At 40.3% G+C, this 17,479-nt stretch overlaps 2 protein-coding genes across 2 annotated transcripts in view; one reads left to right on the top strand and one right to left on the bottom strand.

Annotated features, from left to right (window-relative positions):
* Positions 1-2,795, top strand: part of gmds (GDP-mannose 4,6-dehydratase) — a 172,488-nt gene extending 169,693 nt beyond the window's left edge. The window contains exons 10-11 of the mRNA XM_038715078.1: positions 1,248-1,316; positions 2,248-2,795. Coding sequence (XP_038571006.1) covers positions 1,248-1,316; positions 2,248-2,310 — 132 coding nt within the window. The 3' untranslated portion in view covers positions 2,311-2,795. The remainder of the gene's footprint in view (positions 1-1,247; positions 1,317-2,247) is intronic.
* Positions 2,796-8,063: 5,268 nt separating this feature from the next.
* On the bottom strand, positions 8,064-16,694 carry LOC119900281 (forkhead box C1-A-like). The gene is made up of 2 exons (XM_038715077.1): positions 16,617-16,694; positions 8,064-10,284 (listed from the first exon to the last, which is right to left on the bottom strand). Exon 2 carries the CDS (start codon positions 9,934-9,936, stop codon positions 8,521-8,523), a length of 1,416 nt encoding a protein of 471 aa, XP_038571005.1. The 5' UTR covers positions 9,937-10,284; positions 16,617-16,694; the 3' UTR covers positions 8,064-8,520.
* Between the last annotated feature and the right edge of the window lie 785 nt (positions 16,695-17,479).

Here is a 17,479-nt window from a genome sequence, read left to right as displayed (position 1 = left end):
CTGGATTCGAACCTGGGTCTCTCACACCAAAGGCATGTGTCTTGTCCACTGCGTCATCACCACTCCCCAGTAGATAATATTGCCCCAACATATAGTTACTTACATATATTTAGGCTCAGTAGATACACTTTATACCCTTAACCCACAACTGTAAATGAACTGTAATGCTCGTGTGGCTTAACTGAGACAAATCTCTTCGCCCAGATTCCAAAATCTAATATAACAGCAATTACTGACCATGGTTTTGGAATGAGATGATCAGTGAGTGAAATGTTTGGGTGTCCACATACTTTTGGCCAAATAGTGCATGTAGAATTTTAACCTGCCTGCAAAGAGAAAACAACAAAGAAAGACAGGGGAAGACCAGCACATGCTTCTTAAGGAAGCACCAAAGGCATGACGGTTAAAGATAAAAAAACAATGATTTTCTTAAATTAGTCATTCATTTTGGAATTAGCTGCAGGATTAAGTAACACACCGTATCAGTTATTTGAAAAAAAAAAAAAGGAGCTTCTTCACTATCAGGTTTCACCACAAAGTTTTATTAGGCTTCTTGAGGCAAAAGTGTGTGTTCCTGATATGAAAACATACACGTTGTACTTACACTGGCGATGAAAAAAATCCCCCGAAAAACTGAGATGGAAATAGAAGTTTCAGAAAGAGAGAGCCATGGAGAGAAAGAAAAGTAGCTTTACAAACAGAGGACATACAGGGAAAAGTGTTTTTTTCTGTCACTTTGGTGGTCTCAAGCAGGGTCTCGCTGGATCTTGAACCTTATGCAAAACAACAGGGGGGGAAATGAGTAAGGGGTTGGGGGGGGGGGGGGTGAGTTGAGGGTCCTGGGCTGGGGGTTACACCACGAGAGTCCCACAATTCATCATCCTCTGGCACAGACGGGGGCTGTCTGGACAGATTGGTGGTGGGGATTGATGGCCAGTGAGACTCTGTGACCTCCCTTTTTCCCCGAGAGAGGAGATACTGATAGAGAGAGAGAGAGTGTGTGTCTGTGTGTGCGTGTGTGTGAGGGAGAGAGAGAGAGAGAGTAATCATCACCCTCCATTCGATGTCAAGTTTGGACATTGAGTTGAATCCGTATATCTTTATATGAGGACGACACATCAGCTGGCTGCGGGATGCTCCTCCTCCATCAGATCAGACATGACAGATGATTTGTTTTTCTTTCCTCCCTCTCTCTTTTCCCCCCTCTCCCTTTCTCTCTCCCTCTTTGCTTTCTTTCTTTTCAACAGGACTACCTACAAGGCGACAGCACCAAAGCATATCAGAAGTTGAGTTGGAAGCCGAAGGTGACTTTTGAGGTGCGTGTCAGACACCTGGTAGCGCTGAAATTAGTATCATGATATCAATGGGAATATTTTGCCACACGAGTACAGACATGGAATGATTTGATAAAATATAATTTAGCTACCGAAAGGACGATGTCCATATGAGATGAAGAATGTGATATTTCTTGTATATGAGTGAGTGTAGCCTACTTTTTGTGACCAGTTTTCTTCCAAAGTTCAACGTGACAAATAGGGACATACAAAGATAGTACAGACATGTACAGGCCTTCTATTATGTCTTATGTCAGGCTCATATGAACCTACTGTATGTCTTATGGGAAGGAATATGAAATTGCTTCCTTTTAGTGGAGACGTTTTTAAGCAAAACCTCATGGTGGAATGCATGGAATTTAATAAAACATAATAACACAAGAAGTGAATGTTTCCAAGATATGGCAAAGGTATGCAAAGCCAGATATAAGAAACATTTACCTGTTTAATGGTGTTAACTTTTATACATTACCTCAAACAAGAGTCTTCACACTTGTAAAGCACAAACTCAAATAACTATTTTTGGTTTTCAATTACATCTATTTATTATTAATGTTTGTGTTACTGTTAATACGATGCATGATACCAAAGTGATATTTCTTTTGAGAAATATAAACAGTTTTCTATGAAACTGTTTTTCATTTGCCAAAAAAGCCAAATTTATCAAAAGTTTAAGTGGTCTAAACACAAATAGCCAAACAGGACCTTTGATACGGAATAAAATTGGCAAAAGTTTGAATTAAACTGGCAACTAACTGATCCAATAATAGGCAATCAAGACTTCAGATCCGACCTGACATCTCAGTGTCTTTACAGTGTTTTTAATTTGTATTTAAGTAAAAGATCAATTGTCAACTTTTGTGTACTTCGCCTTCTTGAATTGTTCACTTGTGACCATTGTGTCCGTCTGCAGGATCTGGTGAAGGAGATGGTGGACGCAGACATCGAGCTAATGAAGAAAAACCCAAACGCTTAAGACCAAATCAGTCAGTCCCCCCGGAACGGAAACATTTCAACACTCCTCTGTTCTGCCATTGAGACCAACAGTGGAAGGAACATGTTGTATTTTTACCTTTATGACTTTTTCCAAATAAATTGTGTCCTTTCTTCTTTGTTAATGAGGTTACACAGAATCATTTGTTGCCTTTTTGTTTTGTGTCTACTTGCAGTACCAAGTCATTTAAATTTTGGTTTATTATCACATAGCAGAGATGCCTTTTATATTTCAACACTGATCATGTCATAATTTATATAGATGGCACGTTTTAAGGCTTTATTTATATGTCTTTGTTGTTGTTTTTTTGATTGTGAATGAATTGATTTTTTTAGATGTCAAAATTAATATTCTTTGCTTCAGGGGATAAAATGGCGAATGAAGATTTTAATAGCAATCTGCAGGTTTATCAAAGGTCTGACAAAATGAATAAAAGCCATTTGGTACAATAAAAACAGATCTTTTTACATTGTGTCCTTATGTTTTTGATTTGTTTACTGATGCATCACAACACTGATAAAGATGAGGTACAATTAAATCAACACAAATACTAAGATGTTGGTTTCCAGGAGTTAAATGGTCTTATTTATCTTTGTTTTATCCTTTTAGGCCTGAATAAAAGTGTGAGGAATTAAGGCAGCAAACTGCAAGTCTTCCTCCAGGTTTTAAATGCAGGTATGTCTGTTTAAGTGAAAGGAAGTGTGTGTTTGCGCGCGTGCGTGCATGCGGCCAGGGTGTGTAGAGGTCGACTGGCGCAGCTCCTGTCGTTTCTCTCCCTTTTGCTCGATCCTGCTTTCTGTGGTTTTTCTTTGCGAGCACACTGCGCTCTTTTATTCGGCAGGAAGTGCTTTTTTCCCCGGGACCGGAGTCCGAAAGTCCCGCTCTCAAACGCCTCTTGTTTGTCCAGACTGGCTGCAAATGTCGAGGGCAGAGTGAGCGTGTAGAACCTGGATCCATACCTGCTCTGGTCCTGATGATAGTCTTCAGGATTTTACACTGATACAGTGAAAACACTTCCCATTTTACAAAAGTTTATTTAAACTTACTGACTAATGTCTCTTTCTTTTAAACAAGCAAACGATTTGCCTCCACGTGTCTGCAGTGAATTCACACTTAATTAGAGAAGAAACTCTTTAAACTGTTTACTGAAAAACAGAGAGGATACCATGTGTTCCTAGCATTAGGGTTTGCAGCACGTGAATCTTTAAAGGTTTTCTCTTAAACTTTTCTTACGTCCTATAAAGGAATGAATTAGGCTAATGAATATAATGCACATATAGATATTATACTGGCTAGTCTGAATTATATTGTTGAATAATTATATCTAAAGCAATGCATGCACTTTTGAGTTATGAGTTATTGATTTAAAATCTTCAAGTAATAAATGCTGTCAAATAAACTGTGCAGTAAAAATGACAGTATTTCCACCTGTAATGTGGTGGAGGTAAAGTATAAAGGAGCAGAAACTAGATTTTCTTAAGGAGCCTAAAAGTGTAGTCCTAACTGCAGTGCTTGGTTAGGCCTGCTTCCCACCACTGGCATTATTTCGGGGTCCAGCGGTTTGACATTCAACTTGTACGGAGCCCCGAAGGTCTCAGTGAGCGGTCTGGAGGGCGGGATCGCCTCTGTCTGTTTTTGTGACAACACCTACAGGACATTTAAAAGTCTCTCTGTGATCGCTCTGGACAGCTCTGCGTCTGTGCGGACTCTGAATTGGAAACAGATGTGGCTCGGGGGTTGTTTGGGCCCCTGAAACCGCGCTGAGAGCAGAAAACACACACTGAGCCTGAAGCCTCTCGCAGGTGCACCGCATACCCCTCAACAACAATTAGGGAAGTCGTGTGATCAGGTCTACTGTTGGCACTCAAAGAAAGTAAAGCTAATCTGGATTTGGACCACAAACGTAAATAAATAAAAACCTTCATGCAGCTAAACAAACATTTAGAGCAGATTAAACGGCTGGAACGGTCAATTTAAACTCATGTGGTGGCCACAGATTCCATCTGCCCTTGTAACATAAGAATATTACTCTGTTTTTCTGTCAATCTAATGGACAGTGAGCACTTTCGGGGGAAATATTCTCTCAAATTAAACCTGCAGGAGGGAGAAGAAAAGCTGCGCCTTTCGTCCAAAGCAGCTATTTTAAGACTGGTTTGTGAGAACATTTGACAATCTGTCTTTCTGTAAAACATAATTTGATTTTCATAAAAATAAATTCTAATGAAACTAAATTCGGTATTCCTATTTTGAATAGTGCTATATATAATAATGCTTTACCGGATAGCAACACTTACTGATGTTTTCATCATTTTATATAATAGGCCTCAATCACTTAGTATCATGCTTAATTAAAAATAACGTATTATTAGTATTAGTATTTTTATTCATTTTTTTCAGAGGACGCTGGAGGTCACGTTTAATTGAGACACAAAAAACAGCGAACGGATTAAACCGCCTTGGGAAGTCACACTGGGAACAAGTAAACTTTAAAAAAAAAAAAAAAAAAAGCCATCCCAATAGCAGCTGTCAGTGACGCATAAAACAAAGCATCACCGTGAAATTCATCAGAAGACATATTTACCCTTTGAATTTACCCTTCAATTGGTTTGATATGTAAACTAGATCAATGATGTATAGTTCAGCAGGACTTCGAGCATGTTTGCATGACATGAATAGTCAAAAACCAGCAAATGAAGCAGAAAAGATTCAAATATTTGGTGTCAGAATCCTGCAGGATTAAAGCCCGAGCTAGCTTCTGCTTGAAGAGATTTTACTCTGATCCGTTGAGACACAACAGACAGAGCTCAGCTACACACACACACACAGAAGAGCTAAAGAGGGTGTGTGGAAGAAGTAGGAGAGAGTCTTACATTTAGGCCTACATATTTGTTTTAAGCGGCCACAAATGTCCTGTATCGTCCTCAGTCTGAAATCCAATATCGAGTTTATACTGTTTGAATGTCTTACTTGAAAGGTTTTACGTAATACGTGTTTCTACGAATTAAAATAAGCTTTATAGGGCATCACAAATAAGATTATTTTAAATATTATGGGATTTTCCTCCGGTTATGGACATAAAACATCCTGCGAAAGATCAGTGATCTTTTATAATTACGTTTTGACTCCAGCTGCTAAAGTCAAACATTATAATCGTGCTTTTATACCTCAAATTAAAAATAAGTTAAATTCAGCGGTGCTTCGGGGGTTTCCTCTAGGAAAAAGACATCTCTTTAAAATCCAAATGAGTGACTGTGCAAGAAAATAGTTCCTCCTCACTATAAAAAATGGCTCCTGTGTGAATCCACTGAGGCTCCCCAACGTTTTTAGGTGCTCTTCAACCTGATATGTTTCCGCTAAATACTTTGGTGTCTGCCAAACATTTAATCCATGAGGGGTGGGCTATCGGGTTGCTTATGACACTCGTACTTGTATTTGTAATGCTCCTCAGTTTGAACAATGCATTCGCCAAAAAGGACATCTGCAGACACCTGGTGCCGTAAAACACATTACCCAGCTGTGATCCCTTGAGGGGATGCGTTAATTAATACTGAACATTAAAATGCCCCAAACACAATATGGCACAATGGCCTAATACGTTCTTAATTATGCCTTTACGTCCTCTTGTTACGCGTATTGGCAACGTCTTACAGTCTGAAGAGCCCTACTCTACTCCTTTGGGAGTCTTTTCGTTTTTACGCCCCAGGCCTATAAACTGCCACAACAATCCACGAGTCCACCGGCCTGCGGTCTGCAGCAGTCTCAGTGAAGGTGGTTTAGATAAGGTAGTGACAGGCTTTACTGCAGGCTTCTCGCCGTCCTTTCCTAAAGTGCATTGTTGACATCCTCTCCACTGACCTCCATCACCTCCTCCTGTCTTGTCCTTATAATGAAAAATGATTCGCAGCCGTGACTGGATTTTCCTTCCTGGCCCTCGACTGCCGCATCAATCACAAGGACGTTTGTTTTGAAGCAATAATATCGGTTTTACCATTATTATTATTATTATTTGGCAGCTTTCTGTGCAGAATAGTCTATTTATTTTAAATGTAATTTGGCATTTGAACCTTACATTAACACCAGTGGAAGGTGCAGCAGGGGAGCCAATAGCGCATTGTTTATGTTAACTTTATGGGCTTCATTTCACCGGTAGCCCTGGGGAGCGTTTGTGCGCTGGAAATTTTAGTTTCACTTACTCGTAAAAATCTCATCCGCACAGGCCTAAAATTTGACATGGCCTGCTAGGCTAGAACACACACCTGCGCACACACACACACCGCTGCGTTTCCACAGGCGTTACTGTCTGCTAGAGAGTGAAAATGTCTCATCAGCTTGCTCAACGCCTGCAGGCTGCTAGATCAGAGCAGAGGTTAGAAGGTTCAGGCGTTCTGTCAGCTCAAACAAACAAACAAACATCTGGTTATTCTTAATTAACATCCAAACTGTCCAACCCGGAAACAACTGTCCTTTTAGTAGGCTGTTATTACCATTATTATCATCATTATTGTATTATCATTATTTTACCCTATTGTTATTAATACTATTAAAGAATAGTATTAATTAGAATTTTCCTATAAACAGATATATATATATATATATAAAAACATAGCATCTCTTATTGCGTGGGCTAAACCTTGAGAAGTTCAAGCTGCTGAATTTGTTGATTGTTTTTATGATATTTTTCTAATTATTTTTTAATTATTTGAACCAAACATATTATAAAATATAGATTTTATAGCACTATAATCATAATAATTACACATGGATAACAAGTGGACAAATGCACGCTGCCTTGCGGGTCTGCCTGCACACATAAAAAAATGTCTAAGTAAAAGTTTAGATCTTCGTAAGAATGTGGCTCTTTTGGGGCGGGGGGGGGGGGGGGGAGTACTATTATCAATAAACATCTGACAGCAGCATTGTGTCAGTCGATGAAAACCGGCCAGAGCTGCTGTAATTCTTGAGCCTGCAGGACACAAAATGCAAAGGAGGCCGCACTGTCCTCCTACCACAGCCCCCGACCTCTAGTGCAGCAAATGTGCTCTTAAGATATCCAAAATAAATGCAGCTGCAGCTTTTTTGTATCCAAAACCTCCCATCATTCAAAAACAGCAGTCATACAGAAGCCTGCTCAGTTTGTAATGACTGATTTGTTTTGCTGACAAGGCCTTTAGTAAGTTCAAACCGCACCGCTGAACTGCTGCCACACGTGGATTTATTTACCGCCTACATTTACACTTGTATGTCCAAAATATAGAAGCTGCAGGTTGGCCTAAAGCCTTTATAGGCCTACTGAAAGTAAAAATGAACATTATTCTGTTTCCTATCTCTCAGTTTGATACTTTAACCTCGACTGCGCGGTTGCATTTGGCCTATGCAGTATAAAGTAGGGCCATGATGTCCCCTGATAACCTTCCTTTTTGGACCAAACGGGTCCTACGAACCATATTTACTGTGTTTCATTAGTTTTGAGTTAGAAAATCCAAATGATGGGTATGCACTTAAAAACTCAAATGCATGTTGATTTAACTCCACTATAACTATAGATACACTCCTTACATATGTCCTAAAAATACTTTTTCAGTGGCCACCATTTTAGCATTAAGCAAGTTGAAAATTATTGTAAAATGTTTTACACCCCAAATATATTTTGACGTCTTCCTGGGTATCTCTCTACCTCTTGCTTTACAAACCCCCCTCCTTTAGCATTACCTGCTAATAAATCACTCAAATTAAAATCAAATAGACGCCACTTTATTAAACAAACAAAATGTAATGCCTTCAAAATAGATTTTAACAAATAAGACAAAATGAATAAAATAAGTCAGTACAGACTACAAAGCCCCCCTCTATTTCTATACAAGAACTGGGACAAATAAAGCCATAAGAAAATTGGAAAAACTTTTAAGTGTTTGGTCCTCATAATCCATCCACTCTCTTTCCCTAAAAAATAAATTACTATATTAGGCTATAATTTACAGTCTACAGTCATAAAAGCTGGTGTTTGAGCCATCTTTATAAAACAATTCTCAAAGTGAGAGGGAAGAAAACTTACGTGTTTTGGTGTAACACACGCCTCGACAAAACGTCTCTGAATCTCTTATGTCCATTCGGAGTGTGAATAAAAGACCAAAAGTACAAAAAATATAGAAGACATATATTAGAGTTATTAATTTAAAAGACACACTTTGGCTTTCAGAACTTGCTGCAGTCATAAACAAAAGCTCCTGAGGTGCGGTAGATGGACTGGCCGGAGGGGAAAGCCATCTGACAGCTATTATTCCCGTTGACCGGGGAGCCGTTCAGCCCGATCCGCTGGGACTCAAACATCTCCCGCACAGAGTGGAAGTTCTGCTGTTGCGCCGGGTAACCCGGGCTCAAGTGGCTTAGGTCCCCGTACCAGGACGCGAGCCGTCCCTGGTGCGCGTGGTGGCCGTCCTGGCCCGCCTGGCTCAAGTTGCTGTGTCCGAGCGGGGACGCGGTGGTCGTAGTGATGCAATAGTCGGGCAGAGCTTCCTCCACCGTGGTGGACGGCGCCATGTGGCCGCCGGATGATCTGTCCCCCGCGTACAGGCTCATGGCTTGCATGTTGCAGTGATAGGTCGCGTTGGAGTTCGTGGAGATGACGTTCTGGTTGCAGGTCGCGGAGTTGTACACGGGTGTCTGGTTGGGGGAGTAGTTGAGCGACAGTGAAGGGGTGATACCTGTCCGAGAGGAGGCGATGAGTGGCGGGGACATCTCGGCCTGCGGAGACCCCCGCAGGGTGGTCATGATGTTATCCACGCTGAAGCCCTGTGCCGGGGCCTGGCCGTGGTGGTGGTGCTCGGGTCCATCCATGCTGAGTGACCGGGTGGAAGGCACGCTATGCGGGCTGCCTGTTGACATGCTGCTGCTGCTGTCGGGGCTTTCGATCTTGGGTACGGTGCTCAGGGTCGGGGACGCGGCCTGCGGTGGAGTTGAGGTCCCGTTCTCCGTCTTTATATCCTGGATCCGCACCGGCTGAGAGCCTTGCACCGGCGGGTCCTGCTCCCTGCCCGGGGTGCGAGCAGAGGGGTCTTTACCCTGCCTGTCCCGCTCATCCTTTTCCCTCTGCACGTCCTTCTTTTTGAACCTCCTCCGGCGCCGTAGGAAGCTGCCATTCTCAAACATGTTGTAGGAGTCCGGGTCCAGGGTCCAGTAGCTGCCCTTACCGGGCTTCTTATCGTCCCGGGGCACTTTGACAAAGCATTCGTTGAGAGACAGATTGTGCCTTATGCTGTTCTGCCAGCCCTGCTTATTGTCCCGGTAGAAGGGGAACCTCTCCATGATAAACTGATAAATCCCGTTCAGGGTGATCTTTTTCTCCGGTGAGTTCTGGATAGCCATGGTGATGAGAGCGATGTAGCTGTAAGGAGGTTTGACCATGTCCTTCGGCTGGTGCTGAGGGGTGTACGGTCCGTACGCCCTGGCCATGCTGGCCGGGTACTGGTCATGGGCCGCATGGGAGTACATGCTCATGGGCGCAGGCATCCCGGTGTATCCACCGCCGGCCCGGTAGTAGCTCTGGTCGCTGCTAATGTAAGGTACAACTCCCAAAGAGTTGGGACTGGAGACGGAGTAGCGCGCCTGCATCCTGCGCAATGCGTAAAACCTCCCCAAACTGCTTCCCCCCAGAAACTCTCAAAACTTCGGCGTGCGCTCCGCTTCTGTGACTGTTTTTCCTCGTCCTTCTTATCGCCTGGAAGTCTTTTTTTTTAAGCCACAGTTCGCCACGGTGAACCGGAGAGAGCGCACACTGCTGCAGTGAACATTTGGGAGACTGAGGAGGCTAAAAGGAAGGCTGGAGGAGCGGCAGTCTACACAGCAAGAAACTTTTTTTTACCCTTCACATTTTTTCCTCCCTTTTGGCTGCTCGGACTGCTCCTCCCCGAATGTGTGCTCCATCATCCAATTGGAGGACGACATGAACCTGTGGAAAAGCTGCACAGTGACAAAAGTTACTACACTCCCCACCTCACCCTCCTCTCTCATCTCCCCCTCCCCTCTCCTCAGCTCAGACACGGAGTTTTTAAAATGCTGTAAAAATGTACTTAATGAACCAAAGTACGAGGCATTTATCATTTTTCATTACTGTACATGTTGTTAGCCATAAAAAGTTCTAATTAGTCTATTTTTGTTTATCGTGAGGTAACGAGCTTTAAAGGTTCAAACCTAATTGTTATACCTCCTCTTCATTTCTAAATATTAAAAATATTAAAACGTCAAAGTGGAGATTATCCAAAAGAGAGCGCCCGAAATTTAGAAAAAAAAAGGCCATCCACAAGTATTATGTTATATCGCTGTCATATCCTAGGCCCGAAAATTATAGGCCTTTTACAAAATTAACACTTCACATTCATGTTATGTTTTGGATGCTTATACCTCCATTGAGACCAAAGGTGTTACCGATAAGGAATGCAAAATGAGCTAATACTAATCAGGCCGCAGCCTGTGAGAAACTCTCATCAAATGCGGTTGAGCCTCTGAATAAACAGACCGACATGAAAGAGTGTGGATGCCTCCCTCCTGCTTCCCAACAGCGCCGGTGGGCGGTGTGTAGAAACTAATTAAAGGGTTAAATGAAGATCATTTGGTCGAGATGGGTGAGAAAAGGTCCCCTGGGTGCGAGCGGCTGCTGAGACTGAGGTGGCATTTTTGAGATGAAGACCTCCAAATGTCATTCACACTGAGCGGGTGTTAACAGAGCTATCAAAATTCCCCATGGCTTTTAGAAAGTTATGCTTCGTTGTGTTTATTGCAAAGCCCCCAAACAACATGTGTGTTTTCAGCATGATGGAAATAATCGTTTAAAAACATACGATTACGAGAAGGATGTTGTAAATCCACCTTTTAACACAGACAGAGAATGTTAGCTAATTAATATTATATAATCTGTTCGTTGTCAGTTTATTATCAAACAAAGATAATAGAAGATAAAAGATAAAAAAAAAAAACAACAAGATAGAATAACAGCCACTATTCAATTTTGGTCCTAAAATCTCTCTTTTGTTAATTTGTTTGATTGTTAAGTTATTAATAGGCCCTTTACCGCTTTACACACAGCTCTATATTTTAACATACATAGGTCCTATATTTAATTAACCCATTATTTTTTATCATAATAATAAATGTAGCGAAATATGTCTTCACATTTGTTTAAAAAATTAATTTTTGTGCCTAAAAATGTATCAGAAAAGGAAAATGTCAGTTTTAATGGCCCGTGAGAAGCTGTTGCTGAAAGCATGTAAATTAAATCCTTTTTTAAGGGATGAAGCTCTCGTGCATGCCCAAAGAAGTGACTTTATTTGAAACATTTAGGTAATTAAAGCCAGAGTTGTTCTGTTTTAGCATGTAGGCTCTTATATCTGGTGTCACTTCCTAAGATTTAATACATTATTCTTATAGACTTTAGGAACTAAGCAAATTTTTACACCTGAATATTCCTTGCAAATGCATCCACAACGCAAACATTTTATAATTCTCTGTATTCACAGAACTGCGCTGAACTGGAGAACGGTAGACACAAAGTCTCCAGAAGCTGGTAAGTCAACAAAAGCTTGACTGTGCATTTTTAACTTCATATTTAAAACAATCAAACAAAAAAACATGTAGGTTATTGGTATTAAACTACATTTAAAAGCCTATGGGGTTAATACAAAATAACACAACAATAAAAGTAGTAGGCGCACAAGTCAGCTTCTTTATCATCTCATCTTATCGTGTACATGGACCTGTTTGACACGTTTTCAGAGACCAACGCTTTCAAAATTTCCTTTTAAGTTACAAAGAAGAGAAAATAAAAACAATCAACCTCTGATAAAACAGTGATAATCTATGGATGCAGTTCATTTCTCACTTGTGTGTTCTCATCTTTGTTCTGTGCATTTGCATGTGTTGTCAGGGCTCTCACGAGGAGGGAGCCGCAGACTTTCACCTGTGAGGACCTCTGTACCCGGCCGTGACTGACCAGTGACCCCTGCTGACAACGCTGAGGGTCGCCCGCTCTCTGCAGCATCTCTCGGTTTGTGGTGGGAAACCTGACATTCAGGGAACTGAACCAGCAACCCACAGGCGACTACTGGTTGATAGAAATAGTTGTGCAACGTTAAATAGGCTGCAGTCTTTATTCTTTTAATTAATCATGACATTTATTACTCTGAGACTTGCTACTAACAGGATAACCCGGTTCATATCTGCAGCGCAAATCACCCCATCTGTCTCAGCTTCTCAGTTCCAACGAAAACCAAATCACATCCTGAGATAATGTTTTGGACCCGATTCAAAAAGCACATTGAATCCCAACGTCCGTTTATGTAAATATTATAAGACTATTACAGTGATGTTTGTTTTTATAAACTTGTGTTTGAGAGATTTCATTCGATTTTTACTGGACAACTCTGAAACAGAAATTCCCACCGAGTTAAAGCTGGAGGCAACGCAATATTGTAGGCTAGTAATTCTTCTCTTAATGTATGACACACTGTTGCTCCCCAGTGGTCAGCACGCAAAAGTGCATAATGGATGCACGTCGTTAGTAGTCTGGGAGTTTTCACCAGTGCTGGAAGAAGTACTTAAGTTAAAGTAGCAATACCATAATTGAGAAACACTATTTTACAAAACAAAAGTAAAAAAGCATCTTAACATAATTAAAGTACCAAAAGTAAATTTAGGCCTACTAATTATGTAGAATTGCCCAATTCATATATAATTTTTTTATTATTAGAATTATTTATGCATTAATGTTTATCTCTCTTTAATGTCACAGCTGCTAAAGGTGGAACTAATCTTAATGGCTTTGTTTACTGCTGGGTAGCTTAAACTTACCTTGCCTAATCATAATATATTTGTTATATTTGTCAATAGATTTTATATCCTTAATCTTAATATGCAAAGTAACTACTAAAGTTATTAAATAAATTAATAAGTATAAGTAAGTAATAAGTCAAAATTACAATATTTGTCTGAAGTAGCAGAAAATGGAAATACTCAAGTAAAAGAGGCTTGTACTTTACTTAAGTATAGAGTAGATATATATATATATATATATAGTAGGTAAGTATAGTACTTGAGTAAATGTAGGCTACTTAGTTAATTTCCACCACTGACTTTTATACTCTTTAATCTTTATTTTAATCTTTAAGAGAAATAACTAATTAATAATAACGGTATTATTATTATTATTATTATTATTATTATAACTATTATTTTATTCAAACATCCTTTTAACTGATGTTTTAATGTGACTGTTGAACTCATTATCTAAATTATCTGGAGCCTATTTGATTGCTGCATGTTTGTCCTATGTATTATTTTAATTGTGAAGCGTTTTGGGACCATGTTGCATGGTGATTTTACACTTTAAATTAAACAGTGATTGATTGATCGAATCATCGAGAGCGTTAAAGCGAATTCTCTTTGCATCCGGACAGCAATCAATAAATCAAATGCTCTGGCACAAAAATAAAAACAATAAAAAGGTGTCTGTGGCAGGACTGCAATAAGTAAGGCCAGTCGAATTAAAAGATTTTGCAGGCTTGCGCATGTGCCTTCCTACCTGCGGCACTCTGCCCCTGCCCTCACTGCGCAGGAAAATGTGTTTTGGGGATGTGACTCTGGAGGGAGGTTTGAATGGACGGGGTGGGATTTTTGTCGTTTGGATACTTTCACAATCGGTCTCCTGCTAGTTTCTCCAACGCTGCTCACCCCAGCATTAAGGTTAAAGCTTCACACAGGCACAGAGACGTTTTTTCGACGTTCATGTGTTACCAGTTGTTTATCTACACGACTTCTGTTTTTTAAATATGTCATTTACCTGTACAGTGACAGTTCCCCCAGATGTGGATAGGGTAATATTATAAAATTAGATTACATATTGCTGATTTAAAGTGCACATTAATGAAATCTTATCTGTTTAGAACAAAAGCCAAATGTTCATTTTATTTCGGCATGAAATGCAACGTTGCCTGCAGTCTAGTGGCTGAGACAGATTTAAGGACTGAAAATACTTTAACAATTACATATTTACGTTAAATATGTAGTTGACTAAATAAATAAACAGTTATTGTAGGTAAGCAATGTAACATAGGCTTTATATTTTCTGGTTTCTATTTTCAGTTATCAGTAACACCGTCTTCACCATTGAACTCGTGCGTTTCCACCAGTCTCACCGACTTGTAATTTTATCCCATACAAACTGGCATTAAGTGGTAACATAGCGCCCTCTGCTGCCACATCGATGCATATGCACCGTAAGGAGCACCAATAGGGAAGTAAAAGAAAGAAACCTTGATTTTATGAGCACAATTTAGTTCAAGTGCCACAATTCTATAACAAGTGTCCACTTTAATTTTCATTAAATGTTTCATTAGAGTATTTTAATTCTGTTTTTGTTTAGTTTTTTCAACAAATGACCTCTCATTAGTTTGTGGGCTTTTCTTATGAAGTTTCACTCCTGAGGGAATGTAATGTTTTTGCAGGCACATCACTGTGTCATCAACAGTGTTTATATTAAGTGCCTAATTAATCACAGACATATTTCCAAAATATCCCAGGACCTCAAAGTCATGCACCCAAAAAGCACATTGGAATTGGTTTTCAAATAAATAGCTGCCAATCATCCATGTGCAAAACATTAATCTTCCGTTTGGTGCTCCGGCTGTGACTGGTTTGAAGATGGTAAAGCTGTTCTCAAGGCCACGAAGCGCCTCAAAGAATGGCAGTTTTCCCCCCTTTTTACCCCAAAACTCGATATTTAAGACCGGATAGACAAACGAACAGAGCTTCTCTGAAAATCCAAATGACTGGGAAATGACTGCAGAAAACTTTTCCTTAAGACTGAGCTGTTTCTGATTTAGTAGCCCCGATGAATGGCATCATTTACTCATATGACGACACATGAACTGTCTCATCTAGCTTTATTTGCATGCCATTTCAAATTAAATCAAGATTAGCATAGAAACTGAGCAGAAGAAATGTTTAGAGCTATTTGCCTCAGTTTATGTTCAATTGACTGTCTGAAAAACACTTGTCCATCAACAGACAAAAAGCCTAAATAGTATTGTGGGATTAAGTTCCCTGTTCCATCATTAAACCATTTAAAAATCTGTACAGTGAACTGTGCTTTACTGGCCTGAGTGTAAAAAAAAATTGCTTAAACAATTTGTGTCAGAAAGTCTTGAAAAATTTTGTTCTTACAAGTCAAGTCATTTTCCATTTTGAAATAAAGTGGAAACAGAGATATTAAATAATGGACTATGTCTCTAAAATTATGGTGGTATTTGCAATCAGTACGCAAAAGTTGATAGCAGTTTTGTTTGCCTGTGGTTTTATTCATGTGGCTATTTTTCAAATAAAAGAAAAAACTGCTTGTGTGATGATTATCAGAGATTAACAAAAACATACCGTATTAGTTAGAAACAAGCTATAGTAGGCTGTATGCAGTTTGTTAGTCAAATTAGTAGCTACAAACTACTAAAAGCTGCAACACATCCTCATACCTAAACAACAAAAAACATTAATTGTTATTTGTCCCAAAAAAAAACATGCAGTTGCAGGAAAAAGTATGTGAGCCCGTCCCAACAACTCACACAATCTACTTAAACTAATGTCACACAAACAATTATATGTTTTAATTGAACACACCATCTAAACATTCACAGTGCAGGGTGGAAAAAAAGTATGTGAACCCCTAATGACTTCTCCAAAAGCTAATTGGAGTCAGAAGGAGCCAGCCAACCTGGAGTCCAATCACTGAGACCAGGATTGGAGGTGTTGGTTAAGAGCTGCACTGCCCTATAAAAAACACACACCAATTTTATTTTTGCTATTCTCATGAAGCACTGCATAATGTGAACCATGCCAGATTTAAGAATTGTTGACTTGTATGAAGCTGGAAAGGGTTACAAAAGCATCACTAAAAGCCATGATGCACATCAATCCCCGGTAAGACAAACTGTCTATAAATGGAGAAAGTTCAGCACTGTTGTTAGGCTCCCTAGGAGTGGTCGTCCTGCAAAAATGACTGCACGAGCAAAGCGCAGAAGACTCAGCGAGGTTAAGAAGTATCCTAGATTGTCAGTTGAAGGCTTACAGAAATCTCTGGAACCTGCTAACATCTCTTTGTCTTACCGTACCACCGAAAGTAGTCACCAGTTCAGCACAGGCAAACCGGCCCTTAAGTACATGACATAACGTGATGGAAACCAGGTGACCTGATTTAACTCAAGTCACCTACAAAACATTATTTAACTTAAAACCAAACAAGTAAACTTTACCTTTCTTTCACACAGAACCCGCACCTCTGTCTCCTCAGTTTTCTTGGCCCAACCATCCACCTGCCTGCCTGCTCAGACTTTCTTGTCCTTTATTAAATCACATGACATCCTCCTTTGCTACCATCAAACCGCCACTAGAGGTCGCAGCCTAACAATAATCAGAAATATGGGTTGAAATAAGCTGCCTGTATTCGACCTTTACGCCATTTCTCTGGCGATGACGGGCTGAAAACTAAGCATGAGTGCTTTGCTAATAAACTTGACCCCAGTGGATTAACACCCTCCTCTTCAGGGTTGGTAACAAACATAAACAAAAAGTGGGTGACCATATTGGTTGTGCACTGAGTAGCTCCCCTGAAGCAGCTGAAGAAGCAGCCCCTTATACCAGATCCCCACCCCACCCCGTTTAGGTGAGTTTTAACTAACAAGCCCTAGCACAACCATCCCTTTCCACATGCAGCTACTGTAGCAGACTATCAATGTCACTTCCCACTTCATTTGTACATCAATTGACCCAATCTGCTAAAATACTATTTCAGAACTGTAGCTCCAGGAAGATAGAAGGTTTCCAGTTTCAGAAACTTTCCAGAAGAAGGTTAGCTGAGTCATATCAATAACTTTTTTACACCAGCCCCAGTTTCCAGATTATCCAGATAACTCAGTAAAACTGCTTCTTAGGAAAAGTCACTGGTATTTAATCTTAATGCCTGAGAGCTGAAAAGGGAGATGCGTCAGCGTAAGAGCCACAACAGGCTTCAGAGAGTCAGAGTCTTGAACCTACAACAAGGAGCTACGGGAAAAGGTTGACCTTAAAGTACAGCAGCTGGAGGAAGCTTTTAAAAAGTCAATCAGGTGGCTCTGGA

Source organism: Micropterus salmoides, unplaced genomic scaffold (genome assembly GCF_014851395.1).
Source record: "Micropterus salmoides isolate LMB-PRFRI ecotype aquatic unplaced genomic scaffold, ASM1485139v1 Ms_hic_scaffold_13, whole genome shotgun sequence".
Taxonomy (NCBI): domain Eukaryota; kingdom Metazoa; phylum Chordata; class Actinopteri; order Centrarchiformes; family Centrarchidae; genus Micropterus; species Micropterus salmoides.
This window is presented reverse-complemented; position numbering and strand designations above follow the sequence as displayed.

Excerpts from the sequence above, each read along its gene's own strand:
- LOC119900281 (XM_038715077.1), bottom strand. The coding sequence starts at position 9,936 with ATGCAGGCGCGCTACTCCGTCTCCAGTCCCAACTCTTTGGGAGTTGTA.